This window comes from Chiloscyllium punctatum, chromosome 9 (genome assembly GCF_047496795.1).
Source record: "Chiloscyllium punctatum isolate Juve2018m chromosome 9, sChiPun1.3, whole genome shotgun sequence".
In the NCBI taxonomy this organism is placed as follows: domain Eukaryota; kingdom Metazoa; phylum Chordata; class Chondrichthyes; order Orectolobiformes; family Hemiscylliidae; genus Chiloscyllium; species Chiloscyllium punctatum.
Window position 1 is genome coordinate 80847756 of NC_092747.1, and position 25313 is coordinate 80873068.

At 43.1% G+C, this 25313-nt stretch overlaps 1 protein-coding gene across 2 annotated transcripts in view; it reads right to left on the reverse strand.

Moving 5' to 3' along the window:
* Nucleotides 1-25313, reverse strand: part of uggt2 (UDP-glucose glycoprotein glucosyltransferase 2) — a 381083-nt gene that overhangs the window by 349192 nt on the left and 6578 nt on the right. For both annotated transcript variants that reach the window (XM_072577884.1, XM_072577883.1), the window contains exon 2: nt 13440-13570. In XM_072577884.1, coding sequence (XP_072433985.1) covers nt 13440-13570 — 131 coding nt within the window. The remainder of the gene's footprint in view (nt 1-13439; nt 13571-25313) is intronic.

Here is a 25313-nt window from a genome sequence, read left to right on the forward strand (position 1 = left end):
GCACACACATAGAACATAGAACATAGAACAATACAGCACAGAACAGGCCCTTCGGCCCACGATGTGCCGAACTTCGAACCTAGATTAAGCACCCATCCATGTACCTATCCAAATGCCGCTTAAAGGTCGCCAATGATTCTGACTCTACCACTCCCACGGGCAGCGCATTCCATGCCCCCACCTCTCTCTGGGTAAGGAACCCACCCCTGACATCTCACCTATACCTTCCACCCTTCACCTTAAATTTATGTCTCCTTGTAACACTCTGTTGTACCCGGGGAAAAAGTTTCTGACTGTCTACTCTATCTATTCCTCTGATCATCTTATAAACCTCTATCAAGTCACCCCTCATCCTTCGCCGTTCCAACGAGAAAAGGCCGAGAACTCTCAACCTATCCTCGTACGACCTATTCTCCATTCCAGGCAACATCCTGGTAAATCTTCTCTGCACCCTCTCCAAAGCTTCCACATCTTTCCTAAAGTGAGGCGACCAGAACTGCACACAGTACTCCAAATGTGGCCGAACCAAAGTCCTGTACAGCTGCAACATCACTTCACGACACTTGAATTCAATCCCTCTGCTAATGAACGATAATACACCATAGGCCTTCTTACAAACTCTATCCACCTGAGTGGCAACTTTCAAAGATCAATGTACATAGACCCCAAGATCCCTCTGTTCCTCCACCTGACTAAGAACCCTACCATTAACCCTGTATTCCGCATTCTTATTTGTTCTTCCAAAATGGACAACCTCACACTTGGCAGGGTTGAACTCCATCTGCCACTCCTCAGCCCAGCTCTGCATCATATCTAAGTCCCTTTGCAAACAACAAATGCCCTCCTCACTGTCCACAACTCCACCTATCTTCGCATCATCTGCAAATTTACTGACCCACCCTTCGACTCCCTCATCCAAGTCATTAATAAAAATTACAAACAGCAGAGGATCCAGAACTGATCCCTGCGGAACTCCACTTGTAACTGGGCTCCAGGCTGAATATTTACCATCTACCACCACTCTCTGACTTCGACCGGTTAGCCAGTTTTCTATCCAACTGGCCAAATTTCCCTCTATCCCATGCCTCCTGACCTTCCGCATAAGCCTACCATGGGGAACCTTATCAAATGCCTGACTAAAATCCATGTACACTACATCCACTGCTCTACCCTCATCCACATGCTTGGTCACCTCCTCGAAGAATTCATTAAGACTTGTAAGGCAAGACCTACCCTTCACAAATCCGTGCTGGCTGTCCCTAATCAAGCAGTGTCTTTCCAGATACTCGTAAATCCTATCCCTCAGTACCCTTTCCATTACTTTGCCTACCACAGAAGTAAGACTAACTGGCCTGTAATTCCCGGGGTTATCCCTATTCCCTTTTTTGAACAGGGGCACAACATTCGCTACTCTCCAGTCCCCTGGTACCACCCCCGTTGACAGTGAAGACGAGAAGATCATTGCCAACGGTACTGCAATTTCCTCTCTTGCTTCCCACATAATCCTAGGATATATCCCGTCAGGCCCGGGGGACTTGTCTATCCTCAAGTTGTTCAAAATGTCCAACACATCTTCCTTCCTAACAAGTATCTCTTCTAGCTTACCAGTCCGTTTCACACTCTCCTCTTCAACAATACGGTCCCTCTCGTTCGTAAATAGTGAAGAGAAGTACTTGTTCAAGACCTCTCCTATCTCTTCCGACTCAATACACAATCTCCCACTACTGTCCTTGATCGGACCTACCTTCGTTCTCGTCATTCTCAGGTTTCTCACATACGCATAAAATGCCTTGGGGTTATCCTTGATCCTATCCGGCAAGGATTTTTCATGCCCTCTCTTAGCTCTCCTCATCCCTTTCTTCAGGTCCCTTCTGGCTATCCTGTATCCCTCCACTGCTCTGTCTGAACCCTGTTTCCTCAACCTTATGTAAGCCTCCTTCTTCCTCTTTACAAGAAATTCAACCTCCCTCGTCAACCAAGGCTCCCTCACACGACCATTTCTTTCCTGCCTGACAGGTACATACATATCAAGGACACGTCATATCTGCTCCTTGAAAAAGTTCCACATTTCCACCACATCCTTCCCTGACAGCCTATGCTCCCAACTTATGCTCCTCAAATCCTGTCTTACAGCATCGTAATTTCCCTTCCCCCAATTGTAAAATCTACCTTGTTGTGCGCACCTATCTCTCTCCATAACCAAGGTGAAAGTCACAGAATTGTGGTCACCATCACCAAAATGTTCACCCACTAACAAGCCCACCACTTGTCCCGGTTCATTACCGAGTACCAAATCCAATATGGCCTCCCCTCTGGTTGGACAATCTACATACTGCGTTAGAAAAGCTTCCTGGACACACTGCACAAATACGGCCCCATCCAATCTACTTGATCTAAAGAGCTTCCAATCAATATTTGGGAAGTTGAAGTCGCCCATGACTACGACCCTGTGGCTTCTGCACCTTTCCAAAATCTGTTTCCCAATCTGTTTCTCCACATCTCTGCTGCTATTGGGGGGCCTATAGTAAACACCCAACAAGGTGACTGCACCTTTCCAATTTCTGACTTCAGCCCATACCACCTCCAAAGGCAGATCCCCCTCAAACTTCCTTTCTGCAGCCGTTATACCATTTCTAATTAGCAATGCCACCCCCCCTCCTTTTTTACCACCCTCCCTAATGTTACTGAAACATCTGTAACCAGGAACCTCCAACAGCCATTCCTGTCCCTCATCTATCCACGTTTCCGTGATGGCCACAACATCGTAGTCCCAGGTACCGATCCACGCCTTAAGTTCACCCACCTTATTTCTGATACTCCTTGCGTTGAAGTATACACACTTGAGCCCATCTCTGTGTCCGCAAGTATTCCCTGTCAGTGCTACCTTCTCCACAGCCTCCCTACAGTCTTGGACATCCTGACACACAGCTAGCTTACTTGCTGGACTACAAGTCCGGATCCCATTCCCCTGCCAAATTAGTTTAAACCCCCCCGAAGAGTGCTAGCAAGCCCACCCCCCAGGATATTGGTGCCCTTCTGGTTCAGGTGCAACCCGTCCTGTTTGTACAGGTCCCACCTTCCCCAGAATGCAGTCCAATTGTCCAAATACCTGAAGCCCTCCCTCCTACACCATCCTTGCAACCACGTGTTCAACTGCACTCTCTCCCTATTCCTTGCCTCACTGTCACGTGGCACCGGCAACAACCCAGAGATGACGACTCTGTCTGTCCTAGCTTTTAGCTTCCAGCCTAACTCCCTGAGCTCTTGAATGACCTCCCCACCCCTCTTCCTACCTATGTCGTTGGTGCCAATGTGTACCACGACTTCTGGCTGCACATCCTCCCCCTTAAGGATTCTGAAGACACGGTCCGAGACGTCTCGGACCCTGGCACCCGGGAGGCAACAAACCATCCGAGAGTCTCGCCCATGTCCACAGAACCGCCTGTCCGTCCCTCTAACTAGAGAATCTCCTATAACTAGCGCTCTCCTCCTCTCCCCCTTTCCCTTCTGAGTCTCAGAGCCAGACCTCACGCCACAGACCCCTTCACTGCAGCTTACACCTGCAAGGCTGTCCCCCCCAACAGATTCCAAAGCTGTATACTTATTATTTAGGGGAACGACCACAGGGGATCCCTGCACTGCCTGCTTCTTCCCCTTCCCACCTCTAACTGTTACCCAGCTACCTCTGTTCTCCGGCGTAACTATGTCCCTGTAGCTTCTATAAATCACCCTCTCAGCCTCTCGAATAATCCTCAGTTCACACGATTACACTCACATAGACTTTGTCTTGTACATATACTCTCTCTCAGACACATACACCCCCATGTGTACACCCTCTCACAGGCATATACTCTGTCACATTTGCGCACACATTCTATCAAGTATGCACACTCTCACAGACACACACACACACACACATGCATACATATAAAAGTCTATGGGGTGAATGTGCATTTGCAGATACATTCTAATTTGTTCATAAAGCACACAATCTGTAGGCAGTCTGTCCATGTGACATAATATAAATTCCTACTTTGGAAATAGAACCAGTCTGACTCAAGGTTGGGCTACAGACAGCCTCTAACCTCACACCTTTAACGCATTGTCTGAACTGAAACGTCATTTTTTAAAAAATAAAACCTTAAGTTATCTTAAGAATGTGACTTGAAAGAAGTTCTGGGATTTACATATTAATGAATCGAAGCCTGTAACCCCATTCTAAGTGATTAAAGACTTAACAGCAACCTAGTTTTTTTTCAGTAAATCACATCAGTTGAATGTCACTGTGATCTTTTACGATAAATTCTGTGTCCTATGATCTTGCCCCACTAGCTACGTAACGGAGGAGCAGTGTTCCGAAGGCCTGTACTCCCAAATAAACCTGTTGGACTATAAGCTGGAGTTATGTGACTTTTAACTTTGTCCACCCCAGTCCAACACCAGCATCTCCACATCAAAGGAGAATTGTCAGAGTGTTCCAGAAATGGGACATTTTAGCAGCACTGTTGAGATGGAGAAAAGTGAGGGTGGTGGATACAGAGATGGTTAATCGCTTCAAAAGAAAATTCAAAGAACTGTAAAAGTAAAATCAAGCAAAATATTAAGTAAAATTGAAAATATTAAGTTTAGAATAGCGTACTCTCAGATTTCCAGCCCATAGTACCCCAGAAGGAAGTAAACTAGTTAGTTTCAGTGATACCCCACGTGCCAATCATCCTGGTGATCCAACAACAGAAGGATTCATCACATTTTCAGTGGGAAGAAACAATAAATGGAGTCTATTAACCTGGGAATCAAAAAAAAGAGTACTCAAAAGCATCTTAACTGCCGGAATACTTCCGCTGGTAGAAGAGATCAATACGATTCAGTGTTTACCAAGTACTTTAAAGGAACTATTTCACAAGAGAAAGAAATGTACCTGTACAATGGTACATTGACAGTCATCTGTTCTGGACGTATGGCCATTTGGCAAAATGTACTGCAGAAAAGAGATTGAGGGTTGGACTTATGGTTATAATAGAGGTTTTTAGAAGTAAAGGAAATTTTAAAAATAAAATTGGTCGACGTAGGTCACCAGGTATTACATTGTTTTAAAGAACAGTGCTGGGCCAAAGAAATTGTTGGATGTCCTTGAAAAGTAACACCTTGTGATTTAATGAGTTATGAAAATGTGAAAATATCATAGCCTGTGACGATGCTGCTCCGTTAACAAGGTTAAGTCATCCTTCGTTGTTCTTTGAATCATAAAGACACAGGTTCCGATGTGAATGGTTTGGATGTGTTTTAGGGCCAATTTGATTATAGTTAGATTTGATTAGATACAGATACTGCCTCAGACAAAAGGTGTTCAAGTTTTAAAAAACTTGTACAATGAAGGGGGAGTGGCCAGTTCTCCCAGCTCAGCTTTCCTCTGGTTTGGTTAGTTCTGCTTTCAGCAGTGTGGCTGTTCAGAGATGCTGGTAAGTTGTTAGCTGGGAATCCAAAGTAACAGCTACATGGAAGAAAGTGTTCAATGGTTAATCTCTCTGCCATCTCTCTCTCCTGTAAGAATCATGGAAGAAGGTGTTCCACGGTGAATCTCTCTTCTGTAAGAACCTGTGTCTGATTTTACTTTTTTGCCAAGGGATATTTATGGGGATTGTTGCAGGAATTTGAAATAGCGTCATTAAGTTGGTATAGTCTGTTGGGTTTTCCGATAGATTAAGTTATTCTGTACAGAGGAATCTCGAATATCCAAAGGACACGGGAGGGCAGTATTTCGTTCAGTTAATCAAATTCCGGATAATCGAATGCCTGTAACATAGCTTAGCTGAGCATCTGGTCCTTGCGATCTTGCCGGATAATCCGATATTTGGATAATCGAATGCCAGATAATCGAAGTTCGTCTGTATTCTGTTCTCTTTTGTTTGTGTTTTATTCGGTACTCTGTAAATAAATTCTGTTTTGTTTAAAACCGAGGGGTTTTGATCAGCTGCACCATTCCTGGAACATCCAGTACACACCTGCTCAAAACAACTAGAAATGTTATGGTCTGGGCTACCTTCTTGAAAAGTTTTGAGGGAATCTGGCCTGGTCCATAACAAGTCTTATTGAAATTCCTTTTCATTTCAAGACAGGAGAATATGGAGTATGCTAAAGATTAATTTTATTTTTATGCGACCGATAAAATAATGCTTCTATATATATCTGTTTGCACCTTAATTTAGAGAAAAATATAGCAATCTGATAGCATATAATAGGCTCTGATGAATAGTAAATACCTAGTATTGGAAGGTAAAAAGGTAAACAAGTGCTAGATATCGTTCAGCTGTATATGGGACTCTTACATTGGTGCAACACTCAGGGTGTAATGGTGGGAAATGATTGAAAGAATTGTGCAGAAACACATGGAAGCTCAGTACTGATGGGTCCATTGGAGAGTGAACAGATGAATTAAGGGGTGGCACGGTAGCTCAGTGGTTAGCACTGCTGCCTCATAGCACCAGGGTCCCAGGTTCGATTCCAACCTCAGGTGACTGTGTGGAGTTTGCACATTCTTCCCCCCGTGTTTGCGTGGGTTTTCTCCCACAGTCCAAAGATGTGCAGGTCAGGTGAATTGGCCATACTAAGTGGCCCATAGTGTTAGGTGCATTAGTCAGAGGGGTGTTGGTTACTCTTCGGAGGGTCAGTGTGGACTGGTTCGGCCGAAGGGCCTGTTTCTACACTGTAAGTAATCTAATCTAAGAAAGAAACATGGAAGTATGAAGTTTCCCTTGATTACTAGGCTAAGCAAGTGACTCACTCTGTGAAGAGTGCCAAGACCTTCTACCCTCATCCAAAGCACAATGGAACTAGAAAATGACAAATCACACCTGGATGGGTGGAGTCAGTGTTTTATTCCTGTCTGAACTCATGGGTTCTACTTGTAGGCAACTTAAAGCCCTTCAAGGGCAATAGCATTATTAATACACTTACACAGTACAGGTTAAAGCCATCTGTATTCATTTTGTCGAGCATTTGAAATACTTGCAGTGCCCAATTGTGTGAGATAAAAATCCTGGTCACAAATAATTCAAAGAATCCCTACAGTGTGAAAACAGGCCCAACGAGTTCACACTGACCCTTCGAACAGCATACCACCCAGACCCATCCCTCTGTCCTATCCCTGTAACCCTGCATTTTCCATGGCTACGTACCTAATCTACATATCCCTGAACACTATGGGTAGTTTAGCATGGCCAATTCACCTAACTTGCCTATCTTTGGACTGTGGGAGGAAGCCAGAGCACCAGCAGAACCCCACACAGACACGGGGAGAATATGCAAACTCCACATAGATAGTGACTCAAGGATGGAATCAAATCCAGTTCTCTGGAGGTGAGGCAGCAGTGTTAACCTCTGAACTATCATGCTGCCGAATGCATTCTTCTGCATTTTGATTATGTCACGGATCATTACAGATTGATCACAGTCATCTCTGTTAAGCAGAAGTAATTAGGGTTGATCTTAAAAGTGGCACATGGAGTCCACTATTGAAATACAATTCAAGACCCCTGAGCTGCACAAGAGCATGGAGATTTACTCTCATCTTGAACAGTAAGTATTCATCAACATGTTCTTATAGATAATGCTGCCTTTCTTAGGTGATATTGGCAACAAGATATCAGGAATTCAACCGCACTTGCAATCTCCTCCAACATTTGTGCAACAATGGCTGATGCTGCTTTGTCCATGAAGTAGCATTCTATGACCATTCCTGTCAAAGTCCTCCATGTCTGACTGTACAGAGGAGCAAGCTAAGACAGTGATGTGAATGCTGACTGCTCACATTACTATGGAGCTACTCTGTTTCTGATATTCTGCGCACACATTCATTAGAACCATGATCAGTGGATGTAATCACCACAGAGGTAAACGTTCCTGTTATCAGATGTCTTCCAAGGATAATGGTTGAGAGACAACAGCTACTCTCTTCATTAACCATAGATGACAACTCCATTTCACAATCCCTGACTTGAAGTCAAGTGTAGATAAATTCTGCCCATTCTTCAACCAATACCAACATGGAGTGAATGATAGGCCTGCTACAAGCAAGGTTCCAATGCTTAGATTGGTCTGGGGGCCCTTGCAGTACACTTTCGACAAACTTCGGTGCAAAATTCTAGCATGCTGTGCTCTGCACAACTGCAGCAGGCAAAGAATGGATGTGATGGAATCTGAAGAGTTGTGAGGGCAATAGCAGTCTTCTGCAGATGAATATAAGAACATTGTGCAGGAAGAACATTACTTGCAGCATATCAGAGTGCAACACTGTCAAGCTCAAAAGGCCAGATAGGACTTCATTGACATTCCATATCAGTAGATGTGAACTGGTGCAGTTACCACACATTCATTGGAAACCTGTTGCAAGTGGTCCTTACTTGTTTCCAGAGGTAAGTGAGTTCATAAATGCTTTTTAGTTTGCTTTTTCTTCTCTTTTGCTGATGTTCAACTAATGAGAAAATTTTCAACTATTTGAGGGCAATCTAGGATGTGATGGCCCTACACTGAACAATAAGATGATGTTACACTATGCTAAACATTAAGGAAAGTAACCTGGGTAACTTGATTCATACAGCTGCAGTTACAATGACAGTTAGACAGATGTAAGTAAAAAATAGCAATACATGTATAAGTGTGACACTCTATTTGCAATGACGTGTCACCCATGCAACGAGAGTGCCCTCAGGAGGTTTTCTTTTTCATTTTCTTCCCACTGTACCTCCTATGACGCCAATGGTCACTTTGAGTGCGAGCAGCAGCTAAGGTAAGACAGTTTGTTTTAAAATTACTTACCGGTAGCGGGCAGCGGGGTTTTCTTTTCTCTTCACAGAAAGAGCGGGAGCAGAAGGGGGAAGTGACGAAGACCAGAGGGGCAGCCGAGACAGGGAAGCAGGTATAGCGTAAGCTTACCTGGGTAGGTTTTTTCCCTATAAAAGCGCGCAGGAGAAGAACCTGAGGCACTACAGAGGTAGTGCCTCCCACCCGCCCTCCTCCACTAATCTAATAATAAGACCCGTTGTGGGAAGTAGGTAAGTGCTGCATTTTGCTTGTTCTATTCTTTAGACCCAGTTTTTTTTTAAAAAACGGTTACTTTTAGAGGGATGGCAGTGAAGGCAGTGCAATGTTCCTCCTGCAACATGTTTGAGGTGAGGGATGCCATGGACGTCCCTGCTGATTACACTTGCAGGAAGTGCACCGATCTCCAGCTCCTCCAAGACCATGTTAGGGAACTGGAGCTGGAGTTGGATGAACTTAGGATCATTCGGGAGTCAGAGGGGGTCATAGATCGGAGCTATAGGGAAGTAGTAACTCCAAAGATTGCAGACAAATGGGTGACAGTGAGGGGGACTGGGAGGAAGCAGCCAGTGCAGGGACCCCCTGCGGCCTTTCCCCTCAAGAACAAGTATACCATTTTGGATACTTTGGGGGGGGGGGGAACGACTGACCAGGGGTAAGCAATGGGACTCAGGCCTCTGGCACGGAGCCTGTCCCCGTTGCTCAGAAGGGAAGGGTGGAGAAGAGCAGTAATTGGGGACTCGATAGTTCGGGGCACAGATAAGCGGTTTTGAGGGGGCGAGAGAGACTCACGTTTGGTATGTTGCCTCCCAGGTGCAAGGGTACGTGATGTCTCTGATCGTGTTTTCCGGGTCCTTAAGGGGGAGGGGGAGCAGCCCGAAGTCGTGGTCCACATTGGCACCAATGACATAGGTAGGAGGAGGGCTGAGGATGTTAGGCAGGCTTTCAGGGAGCTCGGTTGGAAGCTCAGAGTTAGAACAAACAGTTGTTGTCTCTGGTTAGTTACCCGTGCCACGTGATAGAGAGTCGAGGAATAGGGAGAGAGAACAGTTAAATGCGTGGCTACAGGGATGGTGCAGGAGGAAGGGATTCCACTATTTAGATAACTGGGGTTCTTTCTGGGGAAGGTGGCACCTCTATAAACAGGATGGTCTACACCTGAATCTGAGGGGCACCAGTATCCTTGGCGGGAGGTTTGCTAGTGCTCTTGGGGGGGGGTTTAAACTAACTCTGCAGGGGCATGGGAACCTAGACTGCAGCTTTAGGGTGCAGGACCTGGAGTGTAGGGAGGTTAGGAACATGGCATCAATCCCAAAGGAGGGTGCCTGTAAACAGGAAAGTGGCTTGAAGTGTGTATACTTCAATACAAGAAGTATACGAAATAATGTAGGTGAACTTGCAGCGTGGGTTGGTACCTGGGACTTTGATGTTGTGGCTATTACGGAGACATGGGTAGAACAGGGACAGGATTGGCTGTTGCAGGTTCCAGGGTTTAAATGTTTTAGTAGGGTCAGAAGTGGGGGTAAAAGAGGGGGGAGGTGTGGCATTGCTTGTCAAAGATAGTATTACAGCGGTGGAAAGGACAATGGATGAAGACTTGCCATCTGAGGTAGTTTGGGCTGAGGTTAGGAATAGGACAGGTGAGGTCACCCTGTTAGGAATCTTTTACAGGCCTAGAAACGTAGAAGAAAGGATTGCGAGGATGATTCAGGAGAAGAGTGAAAGTAATAGGGTGGTTGTTATGGGGGACTTTAACTTTCCTGATATTGATTGGGAAAGCTATAAATCAAGTTCGTTAGATGGGTCGGTGTTTGTCCAATGTGTGCAGGAGGGCTTCCTGACACAATATGTAGATAGGCCAACAAGAGGTGAGGCCATACTGGATTTGGTTCTGGGTAACGAACCAGGCCAGGTGTTAGAATTGGGGGTAGGTGAGCACTTTGGGGACAGTGACCACAATTCGGTGACTTTTACTTTAGTGATGGAGAGGGATAAGTGTGCACTGCAGGGTAAGAGTTATAGTTGGGGGCAGGGAAATTATGATGCGGTGAGGGATGACTTAGGATGCGTGGCTTGGAAAAGTAGGCTTCAAGGCAAGGGCGTCATTGATATGTGGAGCTTGTTCAAGGAGCAACTATTGAGTGTCCTTGATAAGTATGTACCTGTCAAGTAGGGAGGAAAGGGTCGTGTGAGGGAGCCGTGGTTTAATAAGGAATTGGAATCCCTTGTTAAATGGAACAGGGCAGCCTATGTAAAGATGAGGTGTGAAGGTTCAATTGGGGCGATTGAGAGTTATAAGGTAGCCCGGAAGGACCTGAAGAGAGAGCTAAGAGCAGCGAGGAGGGGACATGAAAAGTCCTTAGTTGGTAGCATTAGGGAAAACCCAAAGGCTTTCTATAGGTATGTCAGGAATAAAAGAATGACTAGGGTAGGAATAGATCCAGTCAAGGATAGTAGTGAGAAGTTGCGTGTGGAGGCTGAAGAGATTGGGGAGACACTGAATGAATAGTTTTCGTCAGTATTCACTCAGGAACAGGACATTGTTGCCGATGTGAATACTGAGTCACAATTAAGTAGAATGGATGGCTTTGAGGTATGAAGGGAAGAGGTGTTGGAAATTCTGGAAAGGGTGAAAATAGATTAGTCCCCTGGGCCTGATGGCATTTATCCTAGGATTCTCTGGGAAGCAAGGGAGGAGATTGCAGAGCCATTGGCCTTGATTTTTATGTCCTCGTTGTCTACAGGAATAGTGCAAGGATCTGTTTTGGGACCATTGCTGTTTGTCATTTTTATAAATGACCTGGAGGAGGGGTTAGAAGGTTGGGTGAGCAAGTTTGCGGATGATACAAAAGTCGGAGGAGTTGTTGACAGTGAGGAAGGATGTGGCAGGTTACAGTGGGATATAGATAAGCTGCAGAGCTGGGCAGAAAGGTGGCAAATGGAGTTCATTGTCGCTAAGTGTGAGGTGATTCACTTTGGTAAGAGTAACAAAAACATGGGGTACTGGGCTAATGGTCAGATACTTGGTAGTGTGGATGAGCAGAGGGATCGTGGTGTCCATGCACACAGATCTTTGAAAGTTGCCACCCAGGTAAATAGTGCGGTGAAGAAGGCATATGGTGTACTGGCTTTTATTGGTAGAGGAATTGAGTTCCGAAGTCCTGAGGTCATGTTGCAGTTGTATAAGACTCTGGTGCGGCCACATCTGGAGTATTGTGTGCAATTTTGGTCACCATACTATAGGAAGGATGTGGAGGCACTGGAACGGGTGCAGAGGAGGTTTACCAGGATGTTGCCTGGTATGGTAGGAAGATCGTATGAGGAAAGGCTGAGGCACTTGGGGTTGTTTTCATTGGAGAAAAGAAGGTTTAGGGGTGACTTGATAGAGGTGTACAAAATGATTAGGGGTTTAGATAGGGTTGACCGTGAGAACATTTTTCCACATATGGAGTCAGCTATTACGAGAGGGCATAGCTTTAAATTAAGGGGTGGTAGGTATAGGATAGATGTTAGGGGTAGGTTCTTTACTCAGCGAGTCGTGAGTTCATGGAATGCCCTGCCAGGAGCAGTGGTGGACTCTCCCTCTTTATGGGCATTTAAGCGGGCATTGGAATAGGCATATGGAGGATAGTGGGCTAGTGTAGGTTATGTGGGCTTGGATCGGCGCAACATCGAGGGCCAAAGGGCCTGTACTGCGCTGTATTCTTCTATGTTCTATGTTCTATGAATGGCCATTGCTAGCTGGCAGTACTTGACTTGGTGCACAGCTCAGATTTAAAAATGACAACAAAAGAGATGAAGGAAAAGTAAGTAAGTGCTGAAGAATGTGTTCTAATCTAGTTATGTTTGACTATTTCAAGTAATAATTAGATGGATTTCTTTCAGAAAATAATTTTGGGATATATTACAAATCATTTGAAATTTGTGGTAAACATACAGCATGCAGGAGAAAAATAAGGTGGCTTATGGCCCATATTCATAAAGTTCTTCACCATGAATCTTTGCCTGTGTCATTCCTGGGTCTGTTGTCGACCATTTGACAAAGAATAACAATTACCAGTAAATGACTTTCACTGTAACGTGTGATTACAAAGATCTCTAAGAAACCTATTCCACTGTCCATTATCATAACAAGTAACACTATACTTCAAGCGTCAAGCATTCCTGTGAATGTTGTACACTGTATTCACTCATTAACATCTTGAATATCAAGTAACAATTGTCAAATTATACTGAGTTAGAATGCACTTTTTTTTACATTACTTTGGTCTCTTTTTTTGTCTCTTCATATATCTAATTTGGCTCCACTTTGTTCATGTATACATACAAGCAGTTTATTTAAATTTACTCCACAACACCAAAATCGTGAACCTGAGTAAAATCTTAATATATATATAACTTCTGAATTGGGTTGGATGAATGTCTTTTCACTCCCCGCAAATAGGCTATCAGCTGAACCAAATCAAATTTTGATTCACAGCTTTTATTTGTAAACTTTAAGAACTGAACATATATTACAGTTTATAAATCATGTTAACCTAAAGTTAAAGAAGGACCTTTAGAAAGTGGGAAGCTATATGTGAAGTTAAATGTGAAGGAAGCAGTTTCAAAATTAATCTTACCTTGTCTCCAACAATAAAGGTGTTGATGGCCACTTTGCATCTAAACTAACAGTCACACCTTTGCCAGCTGCTTGAGTGTTGCAAAACCTCAAGATGAGAACAATGAATGGTAGAGCCATCATCTTTGGAAACTGAAAAAAATGAAAACTTAAATTAACAAGTATGCCTTCATGATATAACAAGGTAAAAAAAAGACACAGACAAGGATTGAAATTAAAATAATGATATATAATAATACAAAACAAATAACAATCAAATAGTAAATGATTTAGCTTTAGTCAGTTTTGAGAAGATTTGTAGCTTAGGCCGAGGTTCTGGATGGAAGTTTGCTCGCTGAGCTGGACAGTTTGTTTTCAGACCTTTCGTCACTTAGGTAACATCATCAGTTTGCAGATGACACCAAAATTGGAGATGTAGTGGACAGCGAAGAAGGTTATTTCAGACATCAACGGGATTTTGAGCAGACGGGCCAATGGGCTGAGGAGCGGCAGATAGAGTTTAATTTAGATAAATGCGAGGCGCTGCATTTTGGGAAAGCAAATCTTAGCTGGACTTATATACTTAATGGTAAGGTCCTAGGCAGTGTTGCTGAACAAAAAGACCTTGGAATGCTAGTTCATAGTTCCTTGAAATTAGAGTGACAGGTAGATAGGATAGTGAAGAAGGCATTTGGTATGCTTTCTTTTATTGGTCAGAGCATTGATTATAGGATTTGGGAGGTCATGTTGCGGCTGTACAGGACATTGGTTAGGCCACATTTGGAATATTGTGTGCAATTCTGGTCTCCTTCCTATTGGAAGCATGTTATGAAACCTGAAAGGGTTCAGAAGAGATTTACAAAGGATGTTGCCAGGGTTGGAGGATTTGATCTATGGGTAGGGCTGAATAGGTTAGGGCTGTTTTCCCTGGAGACTCAGAGGGTGAGGGGTGACCTCATAGAGGTTTATAAAATCCTGAGCAGCATGGATAGGATTAATAGTCAAAATCCTTTCCCTGGGGTGGGGGAATCCAGAACTAGACGGCACAAGTTTAGGGTGAGAGGGAAAAGACATAAAGGGGACCTAAGGGACAACTTTTTCACATAGAGGGTGGCATGTGCATGGAAGGCTGATACAATTTCAACATTTAAAAGGCATCTGGATGGGTATATGAATAGGAAGGGTTTAGAGGGATATGGGCCAAGTGCTGGCAAATGAGACTAGAATAGATTGGGATATCTGGTCAGCATGGATGAGCTGGACCGACGTGTTTGTTTCCTTGCTGTACATCTCTATGACTCTATTTACCACCCTCTGAGAAAAAGGACAGGAAATTACATCAGCACAGCAAATGACACCACCACAAGAAATGACATCACCAACTCCAAGGAAATGTAAGCACATAAATAGAAAACAGGTCACTAACACTGAAGGCTCACTGATAATGTTAACTAGTATGGTGACAAAACAAACCTTCCAGCTCAGTAAGCAAACACACATCCATGATTTAGTTTGTACTACTTCATTGGCTATCACTCAGATTGTGTGGAACCTATCCTGTAAAAATCATTATAGTTTATTGTCACTCAGAAGTAATTACACAGAAATGAGATGGCACATTTTGTTTTAAGATATCACTCATCTTCAAAGTAACATTGAATCTTATATAGTCAGTGCTTTTTCAGTATGGAAATAGGCCATTTGGCCTATCATGTTCATGTCGGTCATCAAGCAACCATCTATTCCAAAATAAACAAAACACCGCGGACGCTGGAAATCTCAAACAAAAATAGGAAGTGCTGGAGAAACTCTGCATGGTCTGAAAGCATCTATCAGGAGAGAGAGAGAAAAACAGAATTAAATGTTCAAGTCCAGAGACCCTTTGTCAGCACTTTTGCACTGTTTAGCTTCTCTATACCTATCTATTCCAAACCTTTTTTCCAGCATTGACCCACAGCCTTATATGCCAAGGTACTTCAAGTGCTCGTTAACATACTTAAATATTTTGAGTGTTCCCACCTCCACCACCTTTTCACACAATACGTTCCAGAAACCCACAATCCTCTGGGTGAGTAAGTTTTCCTCCAATCCCCTGTAAATCTCCTGCTCCTTACATTAATACTGTGCCCCTCAGTTAGTGTCCCCTCTGTGGAGAGGAAAGGTTTCTCACTAAACTGCAAACCTCGATTGAGTCCCTCACTCTCGGCATAAAAGCAAATTACTGTGGATGCTGGAATCTGAAACCAAAAAAAGAGAAAATGCTGGCAAATCTCAGTAAGTCTTGCAGCATCTGTAAGGAGAGAAAAGAGCTGACGTTTCGAGGTGATAATGACAGTGCATAGAGAGATTATAGGGAGACTAGGAGCTGTGAATGACCAAGGCTGAAGTCAGTGCTATGTGACAAAATATGTGGGGGATGGGGGGTATGGGTGAAGCAGAGGCAAAATGGAAAACAGAGGAGAAAGGTAGCAAAGGGGGAAGAGGAGAGGATTATCCCATCTCAATGCTTTGACTAATAAAGGCATATAAAAAGCCATATGCCTTTTTAATCACTTAATCTACTTTTCCCACTGCCTTCAATGATCTACAGATATGTATGGTAATACTGTAAACTTCAGAACTTTAAGAACTGTATACAGATTGAAAGAATTAGCAACAACAATGATTAGAATAACTGTAAAGGGACAAGAACAAACTATTATACAGAACTGAAAGTAATTAGCCATCCCTGGGAGAAGGAGAAGTCAAAGCTACATGAATAAAACTGTTTTAACAATTGCTTGATAATTGGCTGCCATATGCCACAAGGAAAAATGATTGCGCTGCAGAAGAATGTAAAGAGTTAAGGGCAGGAAAGTTGTGTCTTCAAACAGACAAGCCAATGCCAAATGTAACAAGGAACAAAGAAACTGCTTCTGATCAGAAGGCAAGCTGTAGACTTGCAACATTGTGAATGAAAGAATCCAAAGGATCATCAATAACATCATACTACAAACCTGAAGGATGGAACATTGTATAAGAATTCAATTTCAGGGTTCCTCAGGGACAGAACTCTGGAGAATAACACTGCACAAGGATCAAACCCTGGACACATCCAGAGAAAACATTGTTGGTTGGAATCATAGGTAAATTCCACCATTAAACATGTAAGAGCCAAGTTGAATTGTGAGGCTTAACTTGCTTCCTTGAAGGGACTTAGGGTTGATTGTCTGTGTCAAGTATGCAATTCTCTTTGTGTCATTGTAGGTTTCCTCAGGGTGTTCCAGTTTCCTCCCACAGGTGTGCAGGTTAGGTAGATTGGACCATAGTGTCCAGGGATGTGCAGGTTAGGTGAGTTAGCTATGGTAAATATGGGGTTATGGGGATAGGGTAGGATGCAGAGTCTGGCCGGGATGCTCTTCAGAGGATTGGTGCAGACTTGATGGGCTGCCTGGCCTCTTTCTGTGCTGTATGAATTCTGCTCTATAATTTTATTTGGTTGCTACATGCAATAAAGTTTAAATAATTTTTTCAGTATTTGATTGTCTGAGAGATTTCTTAACAAGTAGCTGAATTAAAAGTGTCAGGGGAGGTTTGAATTTTCTGGTGGTATCTTTTGTTTAAAAGATTAGAAGGTTGTATTTCAGACTGGAGGCCTAAGACCAGCAGTGTGCTGCAATGACTGGTGTTGAGTCCACTGTTTTTTGTCATTTATATAAATGATTTGGATGTGATATAGGAGACATGATTAGTAAGTTCACAGATGACACCAAAATAGATGGTGAGGCAAACAGTGAAGGTGATTATCTCAAAGTACAACTGGACCTTGATCAGATGGGCCAATGGGCCACAAAATGGTATAAGGAGTCTAATTTAGATTAATGTGAGGTTGCATTTTGGTAAGGCCAACCCAGGCAGGATTTATATAGTTAATTGTAGGGCCTTGTGTACTGATTCCAAACAAAGTGATCTAGGGGTGCTGGTCAAAGTTCGTTGAAAGAGGAGTCACAGGTTGACAGAGTTGTGAAGTCAGTATTTAGAACGTTTGTCTTAATTGGTCAGAACATTGAGTATAGCAGTTGGGATGTAATGGTGTGGCTGTGCAGGACGTTGGTGAGGCCACTTTGAGGGTGCTGAAAAGATTTACAAGGATGTTTCCGGGACTGGAGGGTTTGATTTATGAGGAGAGGCTGAGAGGTGACCTTCATAGAGATTTTAAAAATCATCAGCGCTGGTTACGGTGAATGGCCAAGGTCAAAACTAGAGGGCAAAGGTTTAAGGTGAGAGGAGAAAGATTTATAAAGGACATGAGAGGTTACATTTTCACGCAGAGGATGACATGTGTATAAAACAAGCTGCCAGAGGGGAGATGGGTACTATTACAATGTTTAACGGCATCTGGATGGGTACATGACGGAAAGGGTTTAGACGGTTATGGGCCAAATGCTGCCAAACGAGACTAGTTCAGACTGGGTTGTCTGGTACAATGTGCTTACGACAACCAAAGAGTCTGTTTGTTGTTGTATGACTCGAGGTCCATGTAGAGTACAACAACTGTATTACCTTTATTCACACACCTCGTCACCTCCTTGAAAAGTTTAATCAAATTTGAGAGACATGATCTCCCTCTTCCAAAGCCATGTCAAGTATCCTTGATTAATCCTTGCTTCTCCAAGTGGAGATTAATTTTGTCCCTTAGAATATTTTCTGATAGTTTACTTATCACTGATGTTGTAAATCTTTTTCTAATAATACTAGTTCAACATTACTCCATTTGCTATTCCATATTAACTTATCAAGCAACAGCTTCTTACAGATACACTAAAAAAAAATTAACATCAGTCATGGGGAATGTCTAAGAATGCCACTTTGGCAAAATTGTCATATAGGTAAATATAGTTTAGCAAAGGAAAGCCAAATCATGTACAGACAAATTATGTTGAACTAAATTGCTTGAGTTTGTTTTGAGGCAACAGAAAGGATTGTTGTGGGTAATGCTGTTGATATGACATCCCTAGGCTTCCAAGAGGATTTGATTAAAAGCCTAGAGAACAGACTTGAGTAAAGTTACAGCACATGGATTTTATAAGGAACAATCAACATGGACACAGAATTGGCTGAGCCCCTGCAGGGGCTTTTGCCCGAAATGTCGATTCTCCTGTTCCTTGGATGCTGCCTAACCTGCTGTGCTTTTCCAGCAACACTCTCCTGAGAGGAGGATAGTGTTGAACTTCAAAACGGACAGATGATGGAAATTATGGCCAGGTGGCCAAGGTAATTAAGAAGGCATACGGCATGCTTGCCTTCATCAGCCAGAGCATGGCGTACAAGAGTTGGCAAACAATGTTTCAGCTACATAAAACCATTGTTAGGCCACATTTGGAGTATAGTGTGCTGTTTTAGTTGTCCCACCACCAGAAGGATTCAAAGCTTTGGAGAGGGTACAGAGAAGGTTCACCAGGATGTTGCCTGGACTCAACAGCATCAGTTATGAGGAAAGATTAATATGACTCAGATTGTTTTCACTGGAAATACTGCAGCTGAGAGGAAATTTATAGCGATCTACAAAATTATGAGAGGCATGGATAGGGTAGATAGTCAGTTTCTTCCCAGGGTTGAAGTTTCAATTACAAGGGGAAACAGGTTCAAGGTGAGAGGGGAAAAGTGTAAGATAGGTGTTTGAGGAAAGTTTTTCACACAGAGTGGTTGGAGCCTGGAACGCATGCCAGAAGAGAGGGTGGAAGTCGGTGACATTTAAAAGGCATCAGGATGGTTACATGAATAGGGAGGGATATGGACCGCATAAGGACAGTAGGTTTGTTGATTAGTTAGGGCATGATGATCAGCACAGGTTTGGAGGGCCAAAGAGCCCATTCCTGTGCTGTTCTTCTCTTTGTATCTTGTTCTAGATGACAGATAAAATTAGATGCTGAAAAGTGAGAAATTATTCATTTTGGTAGAAAAAACAAGCGGATGCAGTCAGATGTAGTAATTCCAGTCCAGAGACAACCATCGGAGATTTTAAGGAAGATGCAGAGACAAAATGGGCGGCACGGTGGCACAGTGGTTAGCACTGCTGCCTCACAGCGCCAGAGATCCGGGTTCAATTCCCGCCTCAGGCGACTCTCTGTGTGGAGTTTGCACGTTCTCCCCGTGTCTGCGTGGGTTTCCTCCGGGTGCTCCGGTTTCCTCCCACACTCCAAAGATGTGCAGGTCAGGTGAATTGGCCATGCTAAATTGCCCGTAGTGTTAGGTAAGAGGTAGATGTAGGGGTATGGGTGGGTTGTGCTTCGGCGGGTCGGTGTGGACTTGTTGGGCCGAAGGGCCTGTTTCCACACTGTAAGTAATCTAATCTAATCTAATCTAAAATAAAACAAAGGGCATAATTCCAAATGGGGTGTGGGTTTTGAGCAGCCTGAGTACATTAAAACAAAAATCATTGAAGTGTTCTGTGTGTTTAATAAAGCAGGTAGGTTTTCCTAGGTTCCAACAGAGGAGTATGGAACATAAAAGCAAAAATATCCTGGTAAACCTATGTAAAACACTGGTTGAGCTTCAACTGGAGTATTTTGTCCAGTTGGGATTGATTTCCTTGAAATGAATGTTAAAAGGAGATCTGATAGACGTGCTCAAGATCGTGAGGGACTGGACAGAATACAGCAAAATTGATATGATGATGAAATTGTTGAGATCCATGTAGCAATTTAAGACAATTTGAAAAGAAGCAACAGTGACATGAAGAAAAACTTGGCAAGTTGTGAGAATCTAGAATGCACTGCTTGAGAATGTGGTGGAGGCAGATTCAATTGACAAATTTAAGAGGGAATGCGATTATTTTCTGAAAAAGGAAGGTGTGCAGGGTTATGAAGGAGAACACAGGGGAGTGGAACTAGATAAATTTTTCTGTCCAAGAATTAACACAGACATGACAGGTCAAATGGCCTGGTTCTGTGTGGTAACTCTTGTATGATTCTAAATGCTCACTGCATTTGAAAAGAAACAGCATTTGCAGCTTAAGTGCCTGAATCTACAAGGCTAAAGACCAAGAGCTGCTAAATGGAATTAGGCTGGGTGATTGGTTGGCAGACACAACGGATCAAATTTTCTCAATCATGCTGTATATTTCTCTGATTATGAGATCCGTGATTATACACATTGTTGAAGTATGACACTAGCTGTGAAAATGATTGGAGAAAGTAAGGACTGCAGGTGCTGGAGATCAGAGTCGAAGAGTGTGGTGCTGGAAAAGTGCAGCCAGTCAGGCAGCACCCGAGGAGCAGGAGAGTTGATGTTTCGGGCATATACCCTTACTCCATTCCCTTTTAACTCTGAGTATTTAGGTAATCTGCCATATTTAAGGAGGTTGTCATTCATTCAAGGTTATCAAGCCATTTATCAAAAGTGAGTGGAATCTAAATTAATGTGTGACAAAAGCAGCAAGTACTGAGCAGGTCCAACAGCATCTGTACAGAGAGAAAGTGAGTTTAATGTTTCACGTCCAGTGACTCTTTATCAGAACTGAAAGCATCTGGAAAAGTGTGGCCCAGTTTTATTTAATGAGTGAGAGTACTTGGGAAAGGAGGGAATAAAACAAATGAGATCATGCAAGAGAGAGAGAGAGAGAGAGAGAAGCAAACAAAGGGGTTGCTGCTGATAAGCCCTGAGGGAGCTAAATGCTGAGTAAGATGGTAATGAGAAATCTCCATATGAAATAGAGGTGGATATGAGCATGGAGAAGGGTGTTCATGGTCTGAAATTGGACCTTACAGGACTCTACCATAGAGTTTTACAATTCTCGTCAGTACTCTAATGATTAGATTAGATTATTTACAGTGTGGAAACAGGCCCTTCGGCCCAACAAGTCCACACCAACCCTCCGTAGAGCAACCCACCCAGACCCATTCCCCTACATTTACCCCTTCACCTAATATTACTGGCAATTTAGCATGGCCAATTCACCTAACCTGCACATTTTTGGACTGTAGGAAGAAACTGGAGCACCCAGAGGAAACCCACGCAGACACGGGGAGAATGTGCAAACTCCACACAGACGGAAGCTGGAATTGAACCCGGGTCTCTGGCGCTGTGAGGCAGGAGTGCTAACCACTGTGCCACCGTGTCGCCCGTGAAATTCCACCATCTGCAGTGGCAGGATTCGAACCCAAGTCCCCAGAATATCTGGAATAGTAGCTCAGCAATAATGCCACCAGGCTACTACCTCCTGTACAAGGACAGATTGCAATGAATTGGAAGGGGACTAATATACTGGCAGGGAGGTTTGTTAGAACTGCTCAGGAGGATTTAAACTAGTAATGTGGGGGTTGGGACCCAGGGAGATAGTGAAGAAAAAGATCAGTCTGAGACTGGTACAGTTGGGAAAAGCAAGTCAAACACTCGGGGTGGGCAGGAACAAAACAGAGAATGAGGTAGGACTGATAAATTAAACTGCATCTATTTCAATGCAAGAGGTCTAACAGGGAAGCCAGATGGACTGGGATATCATAGCAATCACAGTGACATAGCTCAGGGATGGACAGGACTGGCAGCTTAATGTTCCAGGATACAAGAGAGGAGGGGGAAGTGACATTTTTGATTAGGGATAACATCATGGCTGTACTTAGGAAGGATATTTTTGGGAATATATCCAGAGAAGTTATTTCGGTGGAAATGAGAAATAAGAAAGGAATGATCACCTTATTGAGATTGTTTATAGACCCTCCTAATAGTCAGCGGTAAATTGGGATCAAATTTGTAAGAGATCACAGTTATCTGTAAGAGGAATACGGTGATAATTGTTGTGGATTTTAACTTTCCAAATATAAACTGGGACTGCCATAGTATTAAGGATTCAGATGGAGAAGAATTTGTTAAGTGTGTACAAGAAAACGTTTTGATTCAGTATGTGGGTGTCCTAAAAGAGAGTGAAAAACTTTACCTACTCTTGGGAAATAAGTGGGGGAGCACTTTGGGGCCAGTAAGCATAATTCTATTAATTTTAAAATAGTGATGGAAAAGGATAGACTGGATCTAAAAGTTAAAGTTCTACATTTGAGGAAGACCAATTTTGACACTATTCTTGAAGAAGTAACAAAGAGGATTTTTTTAAAAAGAGAGGCTGTAAAGGCAGAGGGGCCTAGAAAGTGCCAGTTTAACAATGGCAGAGGAGTGGCTAGTTCTCCCATTTCACACTTTTTCCAGCTGGGTTTAGCTGTGGCAGTCACAAGATGCTGGATCCAGAAAAGGTTGTAACCTTCAGCAGATCATTCCTGACTGACTCTCTGTCTCTTTGAAATCTCTTTAGATGTTGTTCCTCTAAGAGTCTGCATTTCAATTTACCTTTTTGCCAAGGGTTGTGTTTATGGGATCTTACTGGATTGGAACAGTTCCTGAGTTAAGTTGCTGTATCAGGTCAGTTAAGTTTTCCAATAGTTAAGTTATTCTAAATTCCATTTTCTTTTGTTTGTGTTTCAACTGTAGTGTTAAATAAATTCTGTTTTGCTTAAAGCCAAGTGGTTTGAGCAGCTGGATCACAGCCGGAATATCCACTTCACATCTGCCTTTAAAATAAGAAAAAGTTAGGGTCTAGGCTACCTTCTTAAAATATTTTGAGGGGGTCTGGCTTGGTCCATAATAGGTAATGGTCAGCTCAGGGATATGCAGGGTCATGAGTTTGCAAACTATGTTCAAAGTCTATTGCTGTTGACGGCCCACAATTTCACATGGACGTCCAGTCTTGAGTTAATAAATCTCCTTGAAATCTGTCACATTCAGTGTAGTGGTGATGCTGTACAATATGATGGGGAATATTCTCAATTTAAAGGAGGAAATCTGGCCATTCAGCTGTATTGAACCGCTCAGAAGTCTCAACAAATAAGGAATGGTACCATCTGGCATCAATTTATCAGCCCTGATGGAAATCCAAAGTCCTCCTTCCTGCCTGCATGTTGAGCTACTCCAAAATTAGCAGAGCTGACTAAAAGACAGTCAAGCAACAACCTGACTTAGTCATATTTTCTGAATCATCCCTGACAGACAATGTCACAGACACTACCATCACCATCCCTGGATATGTCCCGTCCCACCAGCTGAGGTGGTGACACAATGGTTTATAGTTGCAAGGGAATTGCCCTGGGAATCTCCATTCTCCCTCAGCAAATGAATCAGTACTCCTCCACATTGAACATCGGGGAGGAAGTACTGAGGGTGACAAAAGAACAGAATGTATCCTGGGTGGGAGTCTAAATGACAGAATCCGTACAATGCAGAAATAAACCATTTGGCCTGTCGAGTCTGCACTGACCCTCACAACATCTCATACTGGATTAGTGGTGCTGGAAGAGCACAGCAGTTCAGGCAGCATCCAACGAGCAGCGAAATCGACGTTTCGGGCAAAAGCCCTTCCTGATGAAGGGCTTTTGCCCGAAACGTCGATTTCGCTGCTTGTTGGATGCTGCCTGAACTGCTGTGCTCTTCCAGAACCACTAATCCAGTATTTGGTTTTCAGCATCTGCAGTCATTGTTTTTACCTCACAACATCTCACCCTATCTCATCTCTGTAATTCTGCATGAGGTTTTTCCCATGGTTAACCCAACCTGCACACTACAGGTGTAATTTTATTTCATGTTACACAACCTTGAACTGTGGAAGGAAACCAGAGAACCTGCAGGAAACCCATACAGACACAGAGAATGCATGAGCTCAGCACAGACAGTCGCCCAAGGCTGTAATCAAACCAGGTTCCTGGTGCTATTAAAGCAACAGTGTTAACCACTGTGCCGCCCCTAAATATCACTCAGTAATATCACTACTGACCAAACTGATCAAATCTTAAAGAAAATAAATGCTGGACTGGGTATGCATGAGAAGCTGAGTGCAAAGACTGCATCTTTTTATTTTTCTGCACTTTTGATTTTACAATGAAATGGGAAAAGGAATATTTTAAAATCAAAGAAATGGAACAGGGATTGCTGTACTTTTTAAAAAGCAGGTTACCAGCACTATTGTAAGTGGTGTTCACATTACTGTTTGTTAAAATGTAGTGTACAATGTGATATTCAGCTAGCAACAAGGAACTGACTGGTCTGTGGAATGTTGACCAACTATCAATGACAAAGGTTTTCTGTCTGCCAGCAACTGTAATTGGCTCCCAGGTTGCTGAATAGCTTGTGGGTATGAACAAGGTAACCAGAAGCCTTCAGATGACCAGAAAAGGGAGTTGGTATATTTTTCTCTCTCCTCTTTTTCTGCAGTAAAAAATACTTAAAGACCGTAGGGAATCCATTTATTTTTCATCACTAAACTGTGGCTTTTAGCATGTGACATAAGTTTGTGACTTTATAAGTTGTAAACCTGTTGTTCTTAATCTATAATAAATAAATGAAAGTACCTGGAGAAGAGAGATCATGGAGCAGCAAATCCTTCAGAACAGAAGGACTTGAAGAGGAGCCTGGCTTAAATGTTGGGCTTTTGCCCAAAATGTCGATTTTCCTGATCCTCAGATGCGCCTAACCTTCTGTGCTTTTCCAGAACCACTCTAATCTTGACTCTGATCTCCAGCATCTGCAGTCCTCACTTTTGCCTGTTTCTCTCACCACAAATGTTGTTGTACCCGCTGAGTTCCTCCAACATTTTCTGTTATTATTTAACATATATGCCAAACACCAAAAGCAGCAATTGATATATGGAGCTTAGGGATCCCACAACCAATGGATCAGATCTAAACTCTGTGGTCCTGTCACATCCAATCATGAATAGTGGTGGACAATTAAATAACTCATCGCAAGTGAGGCACTGTAAATATCCCCATCCACAAGGATGGCCATTAAGTAAGGAAATCAAGGAATATAGGAATAAAGCAGGAAAGTAGAATTGCAGATAAACAGGTCAACATCTATCTCATTAAATAGCAGAGTAGCT